The sequence below is a fragment of the Myripristis murdjan genome, chromosome 14 (genome assembly GCF_902150065.1).
Source record: "Myripristis murdjan chromosome 14, fMyrMur1.1, whole genome shotgun sequence".
Taxonomy (NCBI): Eukaryota; Metazoa; Chordata; class Actinopteri; order Holocentriformes; family Holocentridae; genus Myripristis; species Myripristis murdjan.
In genome coordinates this window covers 12,046,818-12,072,249 of record NC_043993.1, presented here as the reverse complement: position 1 = coordinate 12,072,249, position 25,432 = coordinate 12,046,818, and the positions used below count along the sequence as shown (strand labels likewise).

The following is a 25,432-nucleotide window of genomic DNA, read 5'->3' as shown; positions in this document are numbered from 1 at the left end:
GACAGCAACGGCCATCTGCTGCCTCTTTTTTTCAGTTGCAAGCCCAGTAGATTATTTTCACAGATTTCTGGCTTTACTTGCACACGAATACGGTTAAAGAGGCAGCTGCACAGAAGAGCGCCTGCTCTCTGCGTTATAGCGCTCAGCCGGCGACAGCCCCGCACGCAGCGCGTCTGCAGCACCCAGACTGCAGGCTCATAAAGAAGAGCGGATTTGAATTAAGCACCGGATAATAGACAGCAACTGTGCATCCTTCGGTGAGGGAGGGAGGGAGAGAGAGAGAGGGGGAGGCAACTGTTTTGTATCTTGGAAGCCGTGGGTTAGGAGAGGGGGAGGAGGAGCGGAGAATGAGCTATTCTTGTACCAGCAGAGGCAACAGCCAGGACCCATCAAGCGCTAAGAAGCCCGCCGGTAATAATCCAGGCGGAGAGACCAGAGGCAGCGGCAGCACAGACAGCAGCAGCACCAGCAGTAACGGAACCGGAGGCAGCCCGAAGCAAGCGGCGGCGATGAAAGTGAAGAAAGGCTGCAACTCGACCGACGCGGGGGTCCCGGTGACCACGGAGGAGGAACTGCTCGCCAACACCGTCATCACTCCGGAGGACGTACTGGGCTTGCAGAAGATCACAGAGAGTAAGTTGGCATCCGCTTGTGTAGGGGCTGCTGGAGTGAGAAACGAGGACACGGGTGTTAAATGATAACGGCCCCAGTGGGTGAGTCAGGTACCACGTCATTACCGTGTCCCCTCATCTATCAGAATATACATCCAAACACCCAGTGAGGCATCACTGGAGCAAATCAGCCCGCCTCTTTTGCCCTCATGGGGCCAAACTGGTGCCAACATGTTAGCAGATGTGCATGCATCATGCAGGCCTTCTCTGTTTGCATCCTAGTAAGTAAACCCAGAACCTGTGGAGGGGAGGTGCAGGCCCACTACCACTGCTGTGTTGGAAAAGCTTTTAGTTGTAGCACACAGTGTGGACATGGAAGGTGGGAAGTGTGGTGGCAAGTGTGATTCAAAACACCGAGTTAGTGTTTTAAAGCATTAAACAGTGCAGTCAGGCTGGGAAATGGTGTTTGATGGAGTAATGAACAAATTCAGATGGGCTGACATAGTGGTGTGGTTTAAAAAAGTAATTTGACTAACTCTGTGACAGCAAGACACCCTTTGTCTAGCCATACCTTTTCTTTCTAATTTCTAATAGCTAATTACTTATGTGTTATCAGGTGAGGATTTGATTTTGATAGAGAGGTGTTTAAAGAGGTGCCTGAGTGGACTAGTGCATTTTCCTGTGTAACGACCTCTGTGCTTTCCGTCAATGTGAGCTCACATCCAGTTGAGCCTGTTATCTCCTCACCTTCGTCTCTAGAGAAGTATCAGAGACGCAGGTGAGATAAACAAACCAAAAACTCAGGCCTCCTCTAAATTCCCATTACTTAGAAGCCAATGTTTTATATGTCGATTGTCCAAAATGTATTTTTATTTGGAAAAATACCTGATTTGAGAAAAGCTCATCCTATTCAGTGACATTACGGTTTGAACCCTTAGTTTTTGGTTTTTCTTAGTCAGGTCATTACCCAGCATAACATTAACTGAGTGCACTCTGTAACAAGAGAGAAAGAGTGTCTGATAGTACAGCATGTCAGAAGGAAAGAGTCTATTACTGAGGTATCTTTCTAAAATAACATGTAGCCTAATAGTTACAAAAATTCTTGTGTAACGTCTAGTATCTCACACAGAGGCTTTTTCTGCAAAATGTATGCGGTCTTCAAACTCCAGCGCAAGTGGGTTTTCTCACAAGGTGTTGATAGAAACTGCCTTGGCATAGCAGAGTGCCCTCCTTGCCACTCTTGTTGTGCCAGTTAAATGAAAGATAATGAGCCAGAGACAGTCTGTGTATTGTGTTCTGGAAAGACTTCCCTTTTTCTGGCTGCTTTGAATTGAGCCATGCTGTTAATTCACAATGTCATGAATCCTCTGGTAACTGTGTACACCATCTGATCCAGCTGAGCTTTAAATGTAACACTTTTAAGCCCACAGCCAAGCCTCTGAGAGAGAGAGGGAGAGAGGGAGGGAAAGGAGGGAGGGGGGGGGGGGGGGGGGGGGGGGGGAGTGCTCTTACTTGCAGGAACACCTATATCTGAAGTCTTAACACACTAGTTAGCTAACAGGTGACCAGCAGGACGTTTGTCTATTTAAAGGCCACCATAATACCTTGCTCAACACATTTACAGTGGCATTTACAGCACTGTACATACCGAGCACGTTCACAGGCACAGAATCTTTTGGACACAAGCTAATTATCTCAGTTATGGTCAACGTTTTGTCTCTCGCCTTTTTCTTTTTTCTTTTTTTTTTTTTTTTTTAAGAAGTTTTAAGGTTTATAGCATCCACACATAACAGCTGGACCACCAGTTGTTGATATTTTTTAAATTTTTTTGTGGACTGATGTAGAGTTGGTTCGATTCTGATACCAATATCAGAAATGCATCTGATACAGCCAAAAATGTAAAAAAAATTTGGGCACCGCTATGCAGTGGGCCCTCACTGCAAATCACTTCCTGCCTCGCTTGACCACCTTGACCTCCTCCTTTGTCTGTCTTCTCAAACTACTGGCTCTCGACTTCGACTCATTTCTTCATTCACTGTGTGGTCTGCTTGTTTTTTTTTTGTTCTACTGTGACCGTGTTCGCTCCGATAAGTGGGTGAAAAAAAATCCTTAAGTGCATTTGCGTTTTCCTGTGGTAATTTAGCAAATGCAAGTCAATGGCCTACAGATGTAATACACACCAAACTGTAAAAAATATCGGTGCGAGGGGTTGGAACAGGTTACAGAGCTTGGTGTTTCACCACTGCATTAAAAAAAAAAAAAAAAAAAAATGATGAGTAGAACAGCGTTTATTGTTGCTTAAGTCAGTGGACAGCAGACTACTGGGGAAAAAAATGTCAGAAATTTGGCAATATTTTACAGTGGACAGTCCCACCAGTAAAATGGCAATGTGTACAGCATGCAAGACTTTAGATTAAATTATATCACATCCATACAGTCTAAGTAGTATACAACTGTCACATTTTATAATATCAGATTGGTACTTGGTATCATTGGCACATTCAGGTGTTTGAGATTGGTATTGGGAAGGAAAAAATGGTTTTGGAACTTGTGCAGACTGATCAGGTATACTGAACACAGCCCCACAAGCAATATGAGTGTCTTACAGCCTATTTTATTTTACCCTTACAGTTAACATAACCCCTCAGTTAAATAATGAATATCTTCTTATCGTCTTTTACATGTCCTCTTCACTGTGTTTGCCCGCGAGTCAAAACAATACTCATAATTTCAGAATAATCAAACAATATACCTGACCTCCACATTGTCAAGATGCTGATCAGACTAGAGGGCGTTTATATTCGGATACAGAATGAGATGTTACTCGTCCGCTTCAGCAAAATCACTGCTTATTGAGTTATGGAAGAGGAAGAGGATGGCTCTGCTCTTGGCACATCCTTCACCTCGTCCTTTCCCCTCTCTTCTCCGTCTGATAAGCAACGTAAAATGCTGAACAGGAGAAAAACTGCACGTCTACATGACATGATACATTACAGTTAATTTATGTGTATGGGAGTGTGTCCATGTCTGACTGTCTGATTTTATCTGCGTGTCTCTTGTCACACTGATCCCCATGAGCGAGCGTGCGCTGGGATCAAGGCCCAGCTGCAGAGCGGTGCGTACGGGGATATCATAATGTCTCTGTCTCCCACGCTGGACCTTATTATGATCTTGGAAACTCTCTCACTTTGCTGCCTCCCAGCGTCATTGCTGGAGGCGAGGAGAGGCATGCGTGAATCACCACAGCAACGTGGATACATGCTTGAATCACTACGGCAACGTGAAGCATCTCCCCTTGGTTACAGTCAGCGGAGCATGCATCTTTGTTTACCTCCGCTCACCCTCCTGGCCCTCCCACACACTTCCTCCTCTACTTTCCCATCCTCCATCCCTCTCCCTGCTCCCCTCTCCACCCGCAGCCGCTTTTAAGAGCTTAATGCCTCGGTTCTATTCTCATTTTGTGAATTAGAGAGAGACAGAGAGGTCAACATACATGCGCATACATGCGCACACACGCACACACACAGGCAAACTCAAATGATATCTTTCATTTTATTGGCAGATTCCCACATCAGATCAAAAACTTGATGGAACATTTTTGCAGGCTGAAATAAAAAGACTCCCAGTCCCAACACGCACACACACACACACACACACACACACACACACACACACACACACACACACACAATGTCACACTCATACATACCAGCTTCTGTGTGACAGAGAAGAGGCTCTTCACCTGCTGGACTTGTTTTTCCTCTTGTGTTGGAGATGATATTGCTCTCTTTCTCTCTCGTTTGCTCTCACTCTCTGTGTGTTTCTGTGTGTGTGTGTCCTTGTATGTCTTTCTCTCTTGACACAGTTTTTTGTTGCTGTTAAAGAAAGAAGGGAAGAACCTGAGCTGTCTCCTGAGGAGAGACAGCCATTGAAGCTTTTGTCTTGTTTTGAGATTCGTCTGTCTTTGTTTTTCCTCGCGGCTGGTGTAGATTCTCAAGTGGCTGGAATTGATTCCTTCTCTAAGTGGCATGATACACTAGACTTGACAATAGTTAGCACATCTTAGCTTGGATGGTGCAACAGACTTTACAACAGCCCTGAGACAAACGGTATTTTCAAATAAATGTCACAGTTTGTTTTAACCCGCTGGGAGCACCAGATGGGCGGGGATTGAAAGACAGCGCTGTTCAAATGGTGTCAGGAAAGATATCAGTCACAGAAAAGAGACTTTCAGAGGGGTATATAAAATGGCATTCATTATATTGCCCTATATGTCATGGCCCATCCATCTCGCTGTTGAAGCAGGGAGCTTAGATTTATTTGCAAAGGCCTACTTAGCCAAAGACAGTACAGGCTTTCTGCTCAGTCGACTGGCCTGTTCTAAAACTGGTGTCCTTAATGCATAATCTGATAAAAATGTGCAGTCACATAATATTCTGACTGTCCTTAACAACCTTGGGAGTAAGAATTCCCTTCAGAAACTGCTGCTTTGGTTTGTGTTTTGTTGCTGCTTGGCTCAGGGTCGGGCGATAAAAACAAAATCAAATATCACGGTATCTTTGGCTGAATACCTCAATATTGATTATAAAAACAGACGTCTCCTGCATAACCATGTAATGACTCAAGGTGCCGGTCAAGCACAGGAAATTTAAAGACAAGTCAAAAGTATTGCAGCACACTAATAAAGCTCTATACCCACTTGGTAAATACAGTATTTATTAAATGTGTTTTGCAAGTAAACAGCAATTTGGCAAAGAATATGGTGTTTTGCATATTGCTTCATCAGGTTTGCACTTTAGGAGACGAGTCAAAAACGATGTTGTGACAGTATTGCAGGGCCGATTATTTGTGGTTTCGTAATTATTTGCACTCAAGATATTTGGTAATGTGGATATGATGACCAGGCAGGTGAAGGCAAATGATAATAAAACAGCCTGAACAGTCTAATAAGTTAAGAAAATCATACCTATTATGTATAACGTAGCCTTTAAAACCAGGAGAAGACAACATGTATGCCATATAATGATACTATAGCCGTAGTTACTCTTGTCCTTTCACTGTGACCTTCATTATCAGATGCACCAGATCAGAACTCAGCTGTGTCTGCATGTGTGTGTGTGTCCAGACTTCAGTGTGACCAGCCTGATTGGACCTGATTGGACATATTCCCACGTGGATATGTCCCACTATATGTATTGATAAATACATATAGTGGGACATATAAATTGATAAATTATCCGGATTGTGTCCACATGCTGCTCACACCTCACTGATATCCAAACACGGTGCAAGCCAGGCCGCCTCGGCATGCGGTCCGGCTGATCGGATCCAAAGGCAAGAGCTGACCTCGGAGCGTACAGTTAATGCATCCCGGCGTGATTGGACGACAAAAGCCGCAGTGAAAAGACAAGTGTAACCACGGCTTATGATATGTCCAAAATCCCAGACAATATCAAGTATTATTTTATAATATTGTAATATTTAGTATTGGCATACTGTACTGCCCAGCTCTGTCTTGTCTTTTCACTCCACCTATAGCAGCGGCAACATGACTTATGATGAAGCTCATGGAGCCAGATTAGATTATATTAGCAGTGTTTTTTCAGCAGATGTGCTAACACTGACTGGGTTCTAACAGGAGTCAAAGACAAACGCACTCTTTCACAGCTGAGGGCTGGAATTTGGGTCGTCCCTTTACGTGCCTCTGGTTAGTTGTTCAGTATTCCTCTGTATTCACATCTGTTACCCCAATAGACAATAAATCAATCTGAGGATAATTAGCAAAATATAATGAGCATAGTTCAGAATCACACACCAATACCCATAAGTCACACACTGAGATATTGTGTGTGATATATTAAGGAGTGATGCGGATTCATTTCACACAGACACACACAGAGAGCTAAGGACACTACATGAGTTTGCTCCTTTAAGTCTGCAACATGTTACTTCTGCTGTGTCGAAATCAAACAAAATCAAATGAAGATCTACAATCCAAAGACTCTTTTTTTCACAGATTAAACTCCCAAATAGGAACTTGTTTATACAGCTCAGTCTTACTAGCCAGAGCGTTCAGAGCTCATGTAACCTATTTAGGTCTTTAGCAGTGTTTTGGTGCACACATCCAAGTGGATCTGCTGTAGTTAAACGTCAGCCTCCAGTAACTGAATTAGGCTGCAGTTGATGAAACCAGGCCAAGTGGAACCACGAACAAAAACTTTAATGACCGGGAGAGTTTCAGAGCCTGATTTTTGATTGGTTTTTGCATTACCATCATGCTTGTTGACATAATCTAAATTTTGTGGTTTCTTTTCCATGGGGCCTGATCTGTGTTGCCGCCTGTCCCGTGATCCCCTTCTCATTGACAATAAATGGAGGCCAACTGTTAAGGCTCATAAAATCAAATGGTGTGCAGCTACCACAACCCTCACCCATGTTTTTTTTAAGACGACCTCGTGCTCTGCCCCTCCACGCCCCTCAGTCTGAGCACACCGACCCTAAACTGACCTTCCTGTCTGCCAGACCGATCTGTCCTCTGCCTTGGCTTCTTTCCCTCTTTTCAATCCCTCCTCTCTTCTTTCCCCGGTTGTCTTCTTCCTCCCTTGCACCCATCCTTCCCCCATCCTTTCTTCTCTCCAGTGTCCCTCGCTTTAAGATCATCCCCATTTTTACCACGCCGCTGTTGCCATGGCGCCATGATCATGAAGAGACAAATACAGGTCAGTCAGGCAGGGGTGAGACACTTCACTCCTACACCTGCATGCTATCAAACTGCATCACAGCTCACACTGCGTTTGAGATGAATTGCTGCACATCATCTCGGTTGTTCACTGAGCAGTGTCTAATTGGCAAAAGCAAGCGCAATTTCTGTTATTTTGAGGAGATGGTTAAGCTTGTAAGTATGAATCTCAACCTGTTCGATGTGAATTTTCACCCAGTACCGCTGCCGCAAATGTCCTGAGCCAAATCTCTTGAACTGATACATCTCTTACACATGCTAATAATCCCTAAACCCTGAGACACGCTTGGAAAGATACGGTTAATCTCTTCAACAGCTTTTGATTCAGAGAAACTTTTTGGTATCAATTAAATGTTGTTAATCTGACTACTGCAGGTGCTATCACAAAATGGAAAATGAAGTTGTTATACCAAAGATGTCAACTTTATAATCAGTGTTATCAAGTGTTGTAAAAAAAAAAAAATGTGTTGTGTGAAATCATGAAAAATTTCACTATGAAATCGCATCAAGACCAGAAAAATGTAGAAAAGTAGATAAACAAACAGCAGTTGTTTTTGAGCCTCTAGGATGTTTTGCACATACTAAATAAATCTGTGGTTGTGATACTGCTACCCTCATCTTTCCCACATAAGGCACAGGAAATGAACTGATAAGCCAAAGAACGTGAAGTTTTACAAACACAAAAACAATTCCTTTTTTCAGTGCAGCCATGCAGACATCCATTTAGTTTTTTTTTTTTTTTTTTTTTTTTTTTTTTTCCATTTTCAGTACCCAGGTATCCTGGTACCCTGGCACAATTATACCCAGCCCACAAGATGATTTTTGATTTTCTAATAATACTGGTCTGCTTCCATATTTCCCACAGTGCAGATACTGCAAACATGCCCTGCACCGTCCTGCGTCATCAGCACCACAAAACACCTGTGTGCCCCCTCCTCCTCCTCCTCCTCCTCCTCCTCCGCCTAACCACCTCATTGCATCAAGACAGTCATTAGCTAGCTAGCGCACTAGAAAGCCGACCAAAAGGAATAGTGGAAATCAGTTGATTTCAAGACACGTAGAAGGTTGTGTTTTGTAATCGCAAGTCAGCCTGCCTATATTTCAATGTTTGACTTTTTGAAATACTTTGGCATCTTTTGACCAAATTACTAAGGCGGTTTAACATGAAAATATTTTAGTTATCGCTGTATTTGCATGCCAGTGATGTGCATGCATGAGTAACAACATATGTGACTGTAGATTTCCGGTTATTTTTGACTCCATGTGACGAAACTATTAGTCATGTGAAAGGATTCAGGGTAGGCTTGCCGATACAATACGCCAGACAAAAAAAAAAAAGGAATGATGCAGTGGACTCTTGTCATGCCATTTTCCACTCTTTAGTCAGTTTGGTTTTAGATATCCTCGTTTCGTTTGATAGAAAGACATTTTTAGGGAGAAATGTTTCATGTAAAGTTCGTACTTGTGTATGAATAATCAATTTGAGGTCCTGTTTGGCCCTCGATGTGGCTGTGATTTTTTGACTCGGCCCCTTCAGTGATGAGGTTTGACACCCCTGCCCCAGACCTTCCTCACCTCCTCAGCCCTTCGCCTCTCCCCCACACTTCCTCTCCGTCTCCCTCCCCCTCGCTCCCTGCCCCCTCCTTACAATGATTAGTTGGATTTACCTTCATGCAAGGCACTAAACCGGATTAGTCCATTTGGGCCACAGGGCCTCCCTTCTCTCACCTGATTGGTTGCTCCCCCTCGCCAAAAACAGACCTAAGTGGTCACTCTGAGCGTTATCATATTTTCATCCCTCTGCTTTGTCCTTACGTAACGTCCTACAAGTGTAGGCAGACAGAGCTTGTATGTGTTTTTTCGCCCTTCACATTATCTGTTTTTCAGATGACTGCAGAAGGGTTCACATCAGGGTCCATAAATATGAATGTGTTGGCTCTGGTATAAATAGCACGCTGTATGCTCTCATAAGCTGCAAACTCCTAAAGCTGTGTGTTTTGTGCACGCATGCGCTGTAGGCTACTCCCAGTTTTTATTTTAGGGATGTTTTTTTTGTTTGTTTGTTTGTTTTTTGTTTCTCCATCTGACTTTTCATGTCAGCTTCTTTTCGCCATTACACAACAGAACTTGGGGTTACAGCGCTTCTAAAACCAGGCTCACGCTTTCTTGTTTACAGAAACACTCTTGCATAATCTGTGTGTATTTACAGCGGTGTCCTGATTGGCACGTTGAAATCGGAATTGCATGTTTAGGGATCAACTCCCTGTGTGCGTGTGTGTGTGTGTGTGTGTGCGACAGAGAGAGAGAGAGAGACAGGGCAAAAGGGTGATGTCACACTAGTCTTCATCTACAGTGCAGAGACGTTGAGAGGAAAGTGCTCGTCTATATGTGTCACTCTTGAATTGGACCTCTCATTTACAGCTGATCAGCGGTTGTGAGGTGAGCGAGAGGGCACATGACAGTGTGCGGTTTCCATGCCAACAAGACAGCAGCTTCCATGCCAGAAAAAGGCCGCTGCTCCACAGGAAATATCCACAGTAGTAGATCGCGAGAAGCACTCACAAAGTTGAATGCGAGCTTTTAGGTTGTCAAGGATCAGTGGAGTTGACGGTGCAGCGCCGCTACAAAGACGCCATTGACAGTAGAATAGGAAGGTCTCCCCTGTGGAATGGCTACATGTCAAACTGTTTCATTCAATTCATCAGATATGTATTTATTCTGCAAAAATATCCACCGTAGCAAGTCATTTAGTTTCATTCATGTCTCAGCACACTGCCCTCAATGTGTCCTCTGAGTTGAAATAATAATACTGATGATGGCGATGATGGTCATTCAGTCCTAACCTAAAATCTCCCAGTGGCACAGGATAATCCCACTTGTTTTCAGTACAACTTCACTTGTTTCATTTTTTTTTCTGGGTGTATATAAAGTATAAACAAGTTGAAAGAAGGCAGATCAGCCCACAAGTATAAAAAGACACTTGATTAAAGAACATTTTGCAAACAATGGTTGGTTGATTAGCAACGGGAACAAGTAGGATTATCTCATCACACTGGCAGATTTTTTTTTTTTTTTTTTTTTCAGATTTTTTTTGTGATGTAGTCATATTTCACACAAGACATGATTGGCAACACTAGTCGTTAGCTGAAGCCTAGCCTGAGCCTAACCCAGATTGCTGAGGATAATCATTCCACACCGTAATCTGAACCTGAGCAAACCCTTTCCTAAACTTAACCATCTCTAACCAGTTTGAAAGCGCTGGTCTGAAATGTTGGTCTAAAACTGTGGCTGTGTTGGTCTCTGTGCCTGCAGCTTGATGATTCTGAACTAAATACATATATCTTTTTCTTTTCTTTTTTTTGAACACTATATTTATGGTAATTTTCCAATTAAATTACATCAAATATGAGACAACGAGACAGTGACCAATACATAGACAGTAATAAGAAAGTAAACAAAAAGAGAGAGAGAAAAAAAAGGCAATGGTAACGCAGACATAGAAGATACAATAAAATAAAACAGAAATTAAAGAGAATTTAATTAAGAGAGAGAAAAAAAAAGTGGGGGGCAAGAGTTACAACAATGACATGCTCCACTGTACAACCGTCTGTGAGCAGGGTAGGTGGTTAAAGAGGGTGTCACAGGTCATTCATTTGCTCTAGCACTGGGTTCCATATCCTGGAGAACTTCAGGATATTACCAGAAAGTTCGTATCTCAGTCTCTCCACATGTAGAATGCTGATGAGTTCCCTCAAGTTTCCCCCAAGTTTCCAAGTCTGAAACTTGGGAGCTGAATTAGACTTCCACAATTTCAGGATACATCTCTTAGCAATCATCATACCATGAATCAAAGCAGTACGTGTGTTACAGTCCAGGTTTCTCAACTAAATACATATATCTGACAAATTTGCAGAGTGGATGCATTTCTTGGCAGGTACGCAAAAATCTGCATAATGACACAACATTCAGACAAACCTGAGACCGAGAGTGGCCTGGAAACAAGTTGGCCGTTTGTCTGTGAATATTCTCAGTCATCCAGGTTGTAGTGTATCAAGAAGTGCCAAGTCAAAGGGAACTGCACTTGACAACAAGTCCAGTTGCCTTTGACTGGCTACTTTTTGAAGTCAACAGTTGCTGTACTGAGCAACTCCCAACCCCCCCAAGCCTTCATCTTTCCTCCTCCTCCTCTTGCAGAACAATCACACTCTCCTAACCTCCAGCTGGCTAATCTTAGAGGATTAGTGGTTAAAAATGTCCTCTCTGCCACAGTCCTATGTCCCTTACTTACCCATCTCTGGCACGTGACATGGCATCATGTCACGTGATGCCAATAAATTGCTTGACTGTGCTGTTCATGGTAACCAATCAGCATCCTGAAGTCCCACAGTGTCCCTCAGTGGGACAGACTGACACTATCAGTGTCAGCTGTAATTTTAGCTAGTATGCATGTAGGCTTTGTAAGCCTATTATATGGTGTCATATGCCAGTGATCTGAAGCCCCCTCTCTGGAAGGCTCGTAATGACTTGGTTGTCCTTGGTTTGGATTGGGGAGTCGCACTGAAACATGAACTGGGTGAAGTGATGAAATGAACTCAGAACTGTTTATCTGGGCTGAATCTAGGTTATTCAGAGTGTGTTGAATTGCCGGCCTGACCTAGTCTGGTTGTAGACGGGTAATATCTGCCAGATCTGCAGTGAGGAGGCAGGAAAGCTTTTAGACCAGTGGGTGTGCGGCTGCTGCAAAAATCAAATCTCCACTTCAACAAGTAAGTCAGTCTCACATTCAGTGTTAAAATCTTTTTTGGTTTTCTGAGAACAAGTGGAAAAAAAAAATCTGCTGCTGAGATGAGATAATCCCAGTTGTGGAGAATGTAATTTCACTTTTTTGTGGGAACAAGAATAAATATGCTGAAACAAGTAAAGGCACAATAAGGCAGTTCAGCCCACTGGTATCAAGAAAATGACCCGACATTCAAGAAAATTCTGGAAATTGTCACTTGTTTCATACAGAAAGAAACACTGCAATCACTTTGGGTTATGTGTGACAGTACATTTTTAAAAGACCAAGTGGAGACGTGTATCTCCACTGAGGTGTGTGTGTGTGTGTGTGTGTGTGTGTGTGTGTGTGTGTGTACGTGACTGAGTGCTTGTGTGAAAAGAGACTGTGTGCAGGTGAGAGAGAGAGAGAGTAGAGAGAGAGAACAGAAGCTTTAATGTACCGATAAGCAGCAGACTTATTTCACTTCCTCTCGCTCCTTGTTGCTGTTTGCTGTGACTGACAAGACGACAGCGATGTACTTTGGTGTTTCTGAAGAGGCTCTTCTGTTTGTGTGCCAAATTCCTGTTAATACAGCAGCACTTTCTCTGTGTGTGCCCCTCTTTGAGTTCACTTGGGTAAATTAACTCTTTGTTGCCAACCTTGCAGGAGCCATTTATGTTGTACAAAAGAAATCCACAGGCCCCAGCACTCTCACAGCCAAGCAGCCAGCAAATAGTACCGCTACCAGGTGGTTTGTTAATATGACTGTAAAATAAATAAATAAATAAATAATAATAATAATAAAAAATACACACACACACATACACACACAAAAAATAGACAAAGCAGAGGTCCCTATTGAAAGCATTTCTGTTTTTTTGGAAGAGCCAAATGTGACCTGTGGGTCCTGTGTTTTGGCAGCCCGGCTCAAACCCTTAAAACAATGTCAGTGGAAGTTAAGTGTGTCTATTCATAGCAATTAATTATTTAATTCATAGGGAAAAAAATAAAAAGTCTAGTTGAATAAATTGTTAATATGACATAAATTACCCCATTTAAGCTCGAAATTTTAAGCTGTGATGTGCTTTAAAATGTAAGTTGCTATTAATTTGCTTTACTGAACCTACAACAGCTGTCAGAAGTAGAGACACGGCATGACACTGTTTTTTTTTGTTGTTTTTTTTTTGCCCATATCCGATATGCCAGTATTTTCCAGCTCGTCTCGCTGATCGCTGATGCTCATACAAATACATGCACATATTTTTTCCACCTATTTGCAATAGTGTAATTAACATATTATTATCCCTATTCTTATTTTGATGGCCCACTGGCAGATGCAGACACGAGATAAAAACCTTTTCAAAATGTACACGTTCACCGGACACAATAAAAAGCTACTTCTTTTCATAAAATACAATGTGGTATGTTTTATATATTATGTAAAGCATGCCATGTATTATTTTCGATATCAGTCGATATCAATGATGTGCCGATATTATCATGCATCCCCAGTCAGAATAATTGCATGTCAAGCACGTTAAGTCCCATCCCTCTGCCGCTTCATGTTTTCTGCTTTATAGCTGCATCTCCCGACTTTGCACTGCACGTTTATGAATTAGTCGTGTTTGACAGCTTGCTGCTTGAACGCTGCAGGAGTAGCTATGAGGGTGGACCTGCGTTTTATGACAAGTGCTGTGGTTTGTTTTAGCCTAATTTTAGCTTTTGGCCTATATTAGATGTGTGGTTCCAAAATGGAGGAAACATTATAGACTGTCGGCCCAAAAAACGGAAAAAAACAACAACATGTCATCACTAGAAGACTCCGTTCAGCTTCGAGGGAAGGTGACCAGTCTCCTCCAAACTTGGTGTTCACATAGGTCTGCCTGATAGTTGGGCCAGGCGGCTCACACACTGACACACACACACAAACACACCGACACACACCCTCTCACTGTCATGTACACACACAGCTGAGCACAGGCCAACAGTAGCTGCTCACGCTGTGTGTCTGTCTGTAGGTGTTAACCATCGCAGACCAGGAGGAGAGCTGACACTGATGAACTGGAGTCTGTCAGTGGCTTCAATAGTGTCGAACAGTGTGTGTGTGTGTATGTGTGTGTGTGTGTGCGCTCACCGTAGGTAACAGACTGAAAGTAATTCACTCCAGCGTGCCTCAGGTTTTGTGAGGTGAAATGAGAGCACGAACAAATAGACAGCGGTAGTAAAAGCATTTAGTATCACCTTCACACTCTCTTTCACTCCGACTGTCTCTGTTTTACACAGAAACTCTCTCTGTCTCACACACACACACACACTGATAGAACCCATGTAATGTTTCTGAGTGTGTTTCTCTGGGTTTTTTTTTTTTTTTTTGTGTGTGTGTTTTATGTGTGTGAAAGGACAGAGAGTGAAACAGTCCTGGGTGAAGCTGAGTCATGATCAGATTCACCATAAGCAAAATGCTGCCTTAATTTACCCCAAGTTTTTTTCTACTCTTAAAGGAACACTCCAATGTTTCGGACTTCAGAAAGTGTTTATCGTGTGGCAGCAAGAAAATATGCAAAATTCAATGAATATCAATGAATTTATAACACAACATTGCATTATTTTTATTATTATTATTGTTATTTTTTAAATCAAAGAAAGTGCTATAAAATGGCTGATGTAGTTGTACTGCTGAGAATTTGTAGAAGGGATGAGCTCTCTGGCTAGCACCCAGCGTCTGTGTGTGTGTGTGTGTGTGTGTGTGTGTGTGTGTGTGTGTGTGTGTGTGTGTGTGTGACTCTTCAGACAGGCGTCAGAGGACAGAGGCTGCTGCAGCAGTGTGCCTGTAAATGACACGAAAATACGGGAGTCAGCAGTTTTTTCTGTTTGTTCGGCTTGGGCACTGTAAAAAAACAAAAACAAAAACAAAAACAAAAAAAACACTTATAATGGTAGGCAAAACCCTGATTTTTCTAAATTGCATCCACAATATATTCTGTTTTTGATTGTGTTTTCATTATCAAAGTCCGCGATTTCCTCTGAGTTTTGTGTGATGCAGAAAACACAGATGGAAACCACAGGGCTCTCGCTTTAGGGCTTGATGTTTTTTTTTTTTTTTTATATACACCTCCAGCCAATCAGGAGCAAGTATTCTCCAAGACAATGGCATAATTAAATTTATAGCATAGATAATTACCTTATCAGACCGTGCTGTGACTCTCTCAAGGTTGCTCTTTTTACGGAAGTGAAAAGTTCTGTTGTGCACTTTAATCATAACATTTCCACTAAAGTTATACTTTATTAATCAACCTGTTTCATTTACCAAGCTTCCAAACTAACCCTGAACAAAATGTTACGCTTGCCAGACTTAACCTTGACCCTAACTTTAACCAACATTTATCATGATCCTTAATTTGAAAATGCCTTTTACCTCTTCTAATATCACATCCCTGGTCCTATTGTGTATCTAATTAACAAACTATGCCCCAAAATAAAACAAAACAAAACAAAACAATTTCTAGGTATTTTTTATATCAAAATCCAATTCTTTTTCTTCCTGTAAAAAATATGAAAAACTGTATGTGCTTACTGTGCGTAATTTCAACCAGTAGCACCATGACACCCACACATCAATCAGTCTTGTGCTTTCAGCGGCACAGAGCTAAGATTCATTAGTTAACCAACAACAGTATGGTACATTGGTGTGCCTTCAGCTGCACGCCACCTCAAACTGTGTTTCATTTCCCCAAAATACCTTGGTTACAGGCCTGCTGGCTCGAATGTATTCACTTTGAGGGAAGCGGTATCTGTGACAGCTCCACATTATGCACAAAGCATTTTATGGTGGACTTCAGTGTCCAAATAAAATTCCTCGTTACGTCCTGCCTGTCTCTCCTGTTTCGCTGAGCGATACATCACCGTATGGAAGTTAGATGCTCTCAAAATGTGGCTTCATGCGGACCTTAACTCTGTTTTCATGTCAGAAAACTGATGTGTGAACAAGGCTCAAGGGCAGCTCCATGGTGCGCCGTGTGAGCCAGCAGGTGCTGTGCAGCTGCATGAAGAGCTGATGTGAGTGTTTAGGAGAGCCGGCCTCAGCAGCCAGACTGACAGAGCAGCGCAGGCATCACAGTGTCGCGCTGAATCACATCAGAAAGAAACCGTCCAAAACATGCAGAGACAAATGGTAAATCCCCAAACATCAGATGGGAAGGAAACAGTGTGCTAATAGCTCTGCACACACTGCTCTCGCACTTTCACAGGAACTGTACCCTAATATTCACTTCCTGTCATGAGGCAAATAAATGGCCTGATGTGAGGTTAGCTCCTCAGGGTGAAAGCCTCATCTGCACCACATTTTTTTTTAGCAGCTGAATGATCACCAAAACACACGTCCGCCTTAATGCACAGTGAATTAGCCACAGTAAGAGTCACTCTTTGTCACTGTGTAGTTCACCTTCCCTGCACAGACACACAGAGATGCACTCTGAAATTCCTGAAACAATCTTTTCTCAGTTTTCTTATTTGATTTACTTTCCACCCAGGAGCGTTTTGTGTACTCTGTGGTTTGCTGGTGTGAGCCCAGGGAGCGGGTCTCGGGGGAGGAGTGGGATTTTGTCGTTACACCTGCCTGCCAGTGGTATCGGGTCGTGCAGGAAGCAGGAAGTGTCTGCTCTGCTGGGGAACACTAATAAGCAGTGACACCGCCTGGTGATGGCAGGAAGGATTAGAGGAGTAAAAATAACTCTCTTGTCTTTCTTACTTTGTGTGCATGTGTGTGTGTGTGTGTGTGTGTTTGCCTGGGTCTGTGTGTGAGGACATACTTGAACACATTTTGCTCTAAAAGAAATCACCTCTAAATTATCAATAAAAACATTCAGCCAGGGTCAAGAAAATGAAGTCGAATTGAATTATTTTCTTTTATTACATGCATGCATAGTGTGCATCCCTGCTTGTGTTTGCATGCATTGGTGTTTGCCCAGAAATCATTTTAGTCACTTTAGAGTAAGCTGTTTATTTTCTTGTTTGCAGCAGAGAGCTTTTTTTTTTTATTTACAAAAAAAAAAAAAAAGATAATTTTTCTCTAACGGATCTTCTGTTGTTTGTTGCAGTGGTTTATTTTTCTCAGTGTGAAACCAAACTAACAATCTTACCTGTTTACATTTCCAGTCTAGGATTATTGCAACAAAGCCTCCTGTGCTGAATTTTGTTATTTTTTCTTCATTTTGAATAAGGAAGAAAATGGACTCTCGGCATCACCTTAAAAAAGAGCCCAGTTTACATTTTCACAGGTTTTTTCTCAGTAATATGTTGAACAGAGGTGAGAGTGAAAGTAGTGGTAGAGACTTTTTTGTGTAATTGTACTTTTCTAAGTATGTTTTATTCTAAAGCTGGTATTTTTACTTGTATTGAAGTCTGTTGACTGAAGTATTATACGTAGCTACATTTGAAATCACGACCATTACAGCGTGCACACTGAGCTTTTCAAAAGCACCAGAGTCTGAACTGACATAAATTGGCCAGTTATGGAGCCATGTGCACTGATCAGGCAGCCAGCAGAGAACAGAGGACTGATCTGGCTTTACATTGTTCATTTTAGTTTTTTTTTTTTTTTTTTTTTTTTAAATTAAAATAATCGAGTCAGAAATCTATCATCTCATCTGATTTACTTTGGATGGAAAAGATCACCGATAATAATGTTCTGTTTTCTGAAAAGTACCTCAGTAACTTTTACTTTGAGGACATTTTAAAAGAGGCACTTTAGTACATCTCTACTTTCACAGTTTTACCTCTTTCAACAGACTTCTTTTTTCTGTTTTATTCTTTTTTGAGGAGCTTCTTTTTGAGTTGGATATTTTCCCTGAACAGAGATGAGTTGGTGTACTTGGTGTATTTTTAAAGCATTATTTCTTGCTTCATTCAAGCGCGGCTCAAATCAAGTGGCTCCTTCTTTCTTCAGCAGACTTGAAGCGATTTCTAATTTTCGGTCCCCGTCCTCTCTCTTTCACGCAGATTATCTGTGCGGACCAGATGAGAATGTGTACAACATCGACTTCACCAGGTTCAAGATCAGAGACATGGAGACCGGAACAGTGCTGTTTGAAATCACCAAGCCGCCGTCCACAGGTGAGTCAAAACCTTTTTTCTTTTTTTTTTCAGCCTTTATTTACCCCCAAAGAAATGTTTAGAGAGGACACAATATGCTCCTTTTCAGCAGCACTGCTTCATATTTGGACGTTCGCACTTTGGGGGCTGCCCTGTTCAACCAGGCAGAGTAAACAAATCCATTCATCTGGAAAAACATCCGCACATGTATAAAATATGCAGATGAATAATAAAATGAATTGGCCAGATCAACTGCCTCCTGCTTGTTGCCTTTTTGTTATATTCAGTGTGTTCAAGAGGACTAAGAATGGATTCACTTCTATGCCATTTCTCCACTGAAAATTGCGCTTTTTGCACATTTGCACAGCTTTGAACTGGAAAAGCTCTGGTGTGTTGTTTGCTTGTGTTGTGGTGTTTGATTCTGTATTTGCTATATTTTGTCTGTTTTCAGCTCAACCATATTGAAAGTATTAAGGCATTAACCCCCAAAAGACTTAATATGCAGTTCAGTGTCTGACTACTTCTGCTGCATTTGATGTTGCAAAAATGTGAAATTTGAATGTGCAGTCCAAGTTATGTGCAATATATTCAATAAAAAATTCATCTTGAAATTTTGGCGGGAAACACAGAAAATTGAAGCTGTAGTGATGCCCGAGGCAAATTTCCCCACAATGTCAACAGTTTATGTATGTTGCCCTTATTTATATAGACTTAACACACAAATGTAACTAATCAACAATTACGAAATGAAAATAGGTTGCTGAAAAGACGTAAGACCTGTCTGACTGAGCCCGACTGCCACCACCAGCTGAGGAATTATTCTGTTGCATTCAATTCTATTCTGTTTCACCTCAGAGAAAGCAGGGGAGAAGAGGGATATCGATCCAAATGCTGGCCGTTTTGTCCGCTACCAGTTCACTCCTGCTTTCCTCCGGCTGCGGCAAGTTGGAGCCACGTAAGTGTGAATGTTTAAATCTGTAAATCTTTGATTACCGGTAAAACGCTGCACGGCAAAGAGCGCACAAGGCCGCTCACGCTGGCAGCAGCCGGTGCATGAACTGACATGAGGTCAAGAATATAATTATTACCGTCTTCTCTCTCGCTTTTTATCTCTTTTGCTGGATCTCTCGCCCACCCCCGTCTGTCTCTCTCGCTCTTTCTGTCATCCACTCTTCTCTCTCTCTCTGCCTTCATCCCTCCAGCGTCGAGTTCACTGTTGGCGACATGCCGATAGACAACTTCAGGATGATCGAGAGGCACTACTTCAGAGAGAAGCTGCTCAAGAGCTTTGACTTTGAGTTCGGCTTCTGCATGCCCAGCAGCAAGAACACCTGTGAACACATCTATGAGTTCCCCCCTCTGTCTGAGGAGATTAGTGAGTGTACACACACACACACACACACACACACACACACACACACATACTCACATTTACTAACAGATGAAAAATAACCCCTCACCACCAATTTATGGATCCTTTCTATCCTGCCAAATGTAAACACAAGCAGTCTGCGTTCATATTCATGCAGCCTACTTCCTCCTCTCTGCTGTCTTCATTAACAACATCAGACGTGTTTTCAGCAACATTTTTCAAATCATTTCTATACATTTACTACATCATCAGGCGCAGTCACAACAGGTGTATGTGGATAGATGTTAAGTTGGGCTCCCCCAGACTTGCCTGCATGTCACCACCTCTCACTTATTGTCTACCATATAAATACTCACAAATTATGATTTTAATACCAGTGATGCCTTTAAGAGACAGTAAGAATGTATAGATATTATTTGACTTCTCCCTAAGTTGTATGTAGGGCAGCAGCGATGCTCTATTATGATCATCTAAAATCTTCTTTTATTTTAAAGGCTGTATGCCGAAACTAGAAGTCACAGGTCAGCTCTAAGTTCTCCCGAATCCTCTCACCTAACTGCAGCTGCCTGAAATGGTGTTTATTTTAACAAAACTCAAACCTACTTCTGCATGAACGCATAATGCTGGGAGAGAAAAAGTGTGGGGCCAAGCAAAGAATATTCATCTGTGCGCTAGCCTACTTTACATGGTTATCATTTTCATATTTTCAGCCTGCAACCTTCCTGCAATTATTCATAACTTTGTTTTGTTGACCCATGCTGCAGTTTACCACACACCACTAATAACCACTGTGGATTCATTAACATTAATTTGAGCAAAAAAAAAAAAAAAAAGAAAAAAAAAAGTGTCCTTGTGCACTCGGTAATTACATTTGCATTTGTTTGAGTGGATTTAGGCAGCTGTTTTTAAAGAAAGTTAGCCAGGGCGGATATCTACACAGTGACAGGACTCTTAACATTTAGCATTAAGGCGTTTCAGCCAGGATCCCACACAGTAAGACTGATGAGAGGACAGCATCACTACTGGCCCATATACCTCCAAGGGAGTAAACAAAATGCGATCAAATTTTTCAAAATAAGTGAGCTGTCCCTTTAAGTTGATTAATTTATGGGTTGCTTTGCCTCTGTCACCCCCTTCAGTGAGAGAGATGATCCTCCACCCGTACGAGACGCAGTCTGACAGCTTCTACTTCGTGGACAATAAGCTGGTGATGCACAACAAGGCGGACTACTCCTACAGCGGCGGACCGTAGAGCCTGCAGGCTGCCGTGGGACGGACGGATGTACGGACTGAGGGACAATTAGAGTACACTGGAGGGGTTAACCTCCCATCTATCAATACTCTGTCTATCTCTCACTTTCTCTCTCACTCTCTCTCCTACTGAACAGATGTGGTCCTACTTATCATGAGAGAATGCCATTCAAAAAAAAAAGGTAAAAAAAAAAAAAAAAAAAAAACGCCCATGCAGAATGAATTTCAACAACACGTGTACAAGTGTGTGTGGGCGGGTGTGTAGATGTGCCCACGTACATTTACGCATGTGCAAGTGTGAGTATTGGTTGCACATGTCAAATCCTGATGAAACATACACACACACACATATGCACACACACAGATACACACACATGCCGACCCCTGGTGCGGCACGGCCACCTTCCTGCTTTATTATAAAAGTGCACCAAGGTGTGTGTGTGTGCGTGTGTGTGTGTGTGTGTGTGCAACATGATGAACCAGACATGACTCGGTCGATACAAAGCTGCATGAACGTTTTGCAGGTTATCAGATGGTTTTCACTCTCCAGCCAAGTCACAAAGTAAAACACAAAATCTTCTATATCAGATATTGACAGCATTTATTTTTTTCATCCCTACATCTTGTAATGTTAGGGTTAGGAATAAGGTGTCGTGAGTGGTGTTGTGTGCCGGGAGTGTGCTGGCCATAGCGTTTTTAGACTATAATAGAGGTTTGAGGGAAAGATTCCTCAGATTCTATACGTACGTGTGAGTGTGTGTGTGTGTGTGTGTGTGTGTGTGTGTGTGTGCTAGTGTGTATCTGTGTGCAAGCGCATATGCACTTCCCTTTTTGAGTCCATGTGTGGGGTTTCTGTGTTTTGTATGATCGTCTGTGTGTGATTAGGTGTGTCTGTCAGTATGTCAGTTTGAAGCATGATCACGTCTGGTAAAAAAAAAAATTAATTAATTAATAAAATAAACTAATTTTATTTTCGGTAAATGGTCAAATGTGGTCATCTAGTTAACTATGTCAAATAGTTTGCTTTGGTCAAATAGATTTCCAAAACTTGTTAGCACATTTTTGTACACTATAGATGTTATTTTGAATCTGGATGATTTCAGACCTGTTTCCTTATTCCTTCTCCCTTCTTCCTTATTTATTACTCCAGTTACATGTGACCTATATCTATTGTAGGACCTGTGTGTTTATTATATTTGCTCAAAGCACAATATTCCTACGGAGCCAACAACGAGGGAACTTACAAAGGACAACTGATCTGATCTGACCATAAACTTACTTTGTCATGAGTGTACCAGCCGACTTCTCTGCATTAGCTGATGAAGACACTATGACTCTGTTAATCGGCACTGTGTAACTCCATGTCCAGTTCAAGGTTTTGATGTTTGTTTGTTGGGGAAATTCTTAGGATACTCTTCATAAGAGGAAAAAAAGGGAAAACTTGGATCTGTAAATGTTGCTATTTTTCTTTGAGAAACATTGCAAAAGGGAAACTAAATGGACTGAAGATTGTGGAATGTAGCAGAAGTAGTTTACTGAGCAAATCACCCCCGACCCTAAACCATTTTCTTTGTCTTTCTTTTCTCGTAACCAGAATGTAATCTATTCTTTGTTTTTATTTATTTATTTTTTTTTTTTAAGCCAGCCCTTCCCTCCCTCCTGTATGTTTTCTCATTCTTTGTGTTACGTGTTTTCTGCCTCTCTTCTACATGTTTCATCTCAGTGTTTTCACGGACACATTCCAGTGAGTTCGGACCTGAGCGTGTTGGTCTGGTGGGTCAAAGGCATGCGACGTTGTTCTCATGCATTTATTACGCAGATCGAACGGATGAACAGCCTGTAACTGCATTATTTTGGGATGCCTCTTAATAGTTGTAATTAGCCTCCTGCTCTCACTGCTCCATCTGCACAGATACCAGACCTGGCTCAAACAGTTTATGCAAATACTTTGTTGTAACATAACATGCCATCTGCAAGGTGGTGGGTACAGCTTGACACATGGGTCAGTATGAATGCCAGTATGTTTAAATGATCACAGAAAAGTTTTTGAGAGTCAATTTATGCTTTTATGTGTTTGATAACTTCGCTTCTTCTGTCTTGTGCTAAACTCATCTGCTAAAACACTGCTAAAGATTATTTGCAAATACTAGTTGAGCCACGTTTGAGTGATACTGAGGAACTGCAAGCATTTGGCAGGAAACTACCACCTTATTTGTCTTCTGTGTTCAGATCAGCAAAACTTTAAAAAATAAAAGGAGCAAGTTGTCACTGAGAGCTTCACTGTCCACTTGATATTTTCCTTGCTTGCTCAAACCCGATGATTAAAAAAATTCTGATGGCCTTGGTTTTCCCTAAGGGTTTTCCTGAGTTATTGGGTTTGCGCAGGTTGATCATTGTGGGTTACAGGGATTACGCAGAAAAAAAAATAGCAATCTGACCAGGTTAGTGTCATATTTTTAAAGAAATGAACAAATCTGCCAGTGGGATGAGATAATTCAACTTGTTTCCAATGCCAGTGTCGCTTGTTTCAGGAATCTTTAAATGTTAAAGCAAGGTATACACACATAAACAAAATGTTCAACACTTAATGTAAGGCTAAATTACTTTTTAAGATGGAGGTTTTTTGCTGTGTAGAGGTGTACTGAAATGCAAATGGCAGGAAGAAAACTGTTGACGTCCAGTTAGACTAACGCTGAAAAAAGATTGAACTGAATGTTTGTCAAGCATATAGAGCAGGTTGATCGATTATTAACTGTGGCTCATGTAAAACTAAAAAAAAAAATGTTTTTGACAATTCACAGGCTGCTGTGGCTGAACAAAAACAACAAAAACAAAATAAAAGTTTATGGGACTTTTTGAAATACCACGCTGTCTTCGTCACCATGTTGTGCACTGCTGTGAATGAACGAAAGAGACACAAAGCCTTTTATCCACACGCTGATGCTTTATTTTCAGGATACAAACAGCGACGGTGTGTGTAATCTTGAACCAAAGTGGTAGCAGTGGCTTGTACATGAGTCAGTGGGCTGATGCACTGTGCTGGGAATTATGCTGACACCGCTGTCTCTCTCCTCCATTTCCTGTCTTGTTTATTGTCCACTATCGCATTCACCCGAGCATAATAGTTACCAGTCAAACCTCCGCTCTTATCGTGTCCCGCTGGCTGCCTCATATCTCACTGTTAGCCTTCAACCTGCCTTTTAATCTCTGACTACACACAACATTAGTAACACCCTCCTAGTATTGATTTGCATCTCTGTTGTGCCATCTGTTTCACCTGTCTCACTGTTTAAAGAAGCAGTTAACCCAAAATACAAAAAATACACATATTTTCCTGCCTATTCCTAGTGCAGTCGGTGAATCCAGATCATTTCAGTGTCATTTGACAAGGTCTCCAAATGAGCACTGCCATGGTCTTCCCTGTCTCCTGGTATGTCAGCACAATGAAGTTAGGTACTTTTATAAAGCTGAGGTGAAGAGGTTTGTCAGGAATTCATTCCTGCCAAAAAACACAGGCAAACTGTTTCTATTGGCTTCTAATTCATAGTCATCAGGTGGAAAGATTTGGAGAGTTTTTCACATGTAATTTCTTGACAGTTTGAGCTCCACAAAGCAAAACAATAGCCTAAAAGCCCCGTTGTATTGAGGTATTGGAGGACAGGAACAATCGTGGCAGATTGGAAATCTTGCCAACTCTTGATTGTCTTGATTGTATAGATTATACTATGGCTAAGTGCTATTTTTTTTTTTTTTTTTTTTTTTTTTGGGTGAACTGTTCCTTTAAAAGTCATTCTTTACCAAATCTAGACTCTCTCATGATTTAAGTATATTTAAGTGCAATAAATAAGTGCTCATACAGTAGCTTTCTGAATTTACCTGGTGAGCTTATTTTGATTTTAAGATCAAGTATCCCTAATATAGGTCTACGAATCACTCAGTCATCGATGAGCTCATGTGCGCTTACTTGGAGTATACAGATCATTACATCAGAGGTCTTGATTTTTCATGGCATAAACAGTGTGACAACAATACTGATGACTAAATGAGCAGTAAAACACATGACACAAAGACTTCTTTCGGATCCGAGAAAAAGGAACCACAAAAATAAGTTAAATTAATTGATTCAATTAACTTAATTTCTGCTCATTCGTATATTGTCTGTAAAAACAATCACTATTCAGCAGGGCCGGACTGGGAGATTATTTCAGGCCAGGAGGTAGTCATCCACCCAGGCCATCCGGGTTGGGGGGGGGGGTTGGAAGCCTACACATACAGGCACTAGCCACTCCAACACTAACTCTGATGTCACATAGCCACTCCATATTTATGTCAACTGCCTGGTTTTCATATGTCTGCAACTTGTTACAGGTTGGTGATTAATAATAAAGAATAACTACCATTTTTGTAATGTAATCCCAAGGAACATGCAAATGACTCATGTACCACCTATCACATGCCCTACTGTAGACATTGCTGTGTACCTTCTGCCAATGGTCGTGCACTGGCCTCTCTTTCTGCAGCACCAACAGGACTGCTATCAATACCACCACCACCTTTGAATAGCAAACATAGAATTATTAGGGCCCGAGCGCTGGAACAGCGCGAAGCCC

General features: G+C 41.8%; 1 protein-coding gene across 1 annotated transcript; it reads left to right on the top strand.

The window, feature by feature from the left end:
• The first annotated feature begins 256 nt into the window (after nucleotides 1-256).
• unc119a2 (unc-119 lipid binding chaperone a2) lies at nucleotides 257-23,591 on the top strand. The gene is made up of 5 exons (XM_030068076.1): nucleotides 257-633; nucleotides 18,107-18,220; nucleotides 19,055-19,154; nucleotides 19,402-19,574; nucleotides 20,711-23,591. The coding sequence occupies exons 1-5, from the start codon at nucleotides 348-350 to the stop codon at nucleotides 20,821-20,823; spliced, it is 786 nt and encodes a 261-aa protein (XP_029923936.1). The 5' UTR covers nucleotides 257-347; the 3' UTR covers nucleotides 20,824-23,591.
• Nucleotides 23,592-25,432: the final 1,841 nt, after the last annotated feature.

Coding starts and splice junctions, on each gene's coding strand:
- unc119a2 (XM_030068076.1), top strand. CDS start 348: ATGAGCTATTCTTGTACCAGCAGAGGCAACAGCCAGGACCCATCAAGC. Junction 18,221..19,054: donor CACCAAGCCGCCGTCCACAG/GTGAGTCAAAAC, acceptor GTTTCACCTCAG/AGAAAGCAGGGGAGAAGAGG. Junction 19,155..19,401: donor CTGCGGCAAGTTGGAGCCAC/GTAAGTGTGAAT, acceptor TCATCCCTCCAG/CGTCGAGTTCACTGTTGGCG.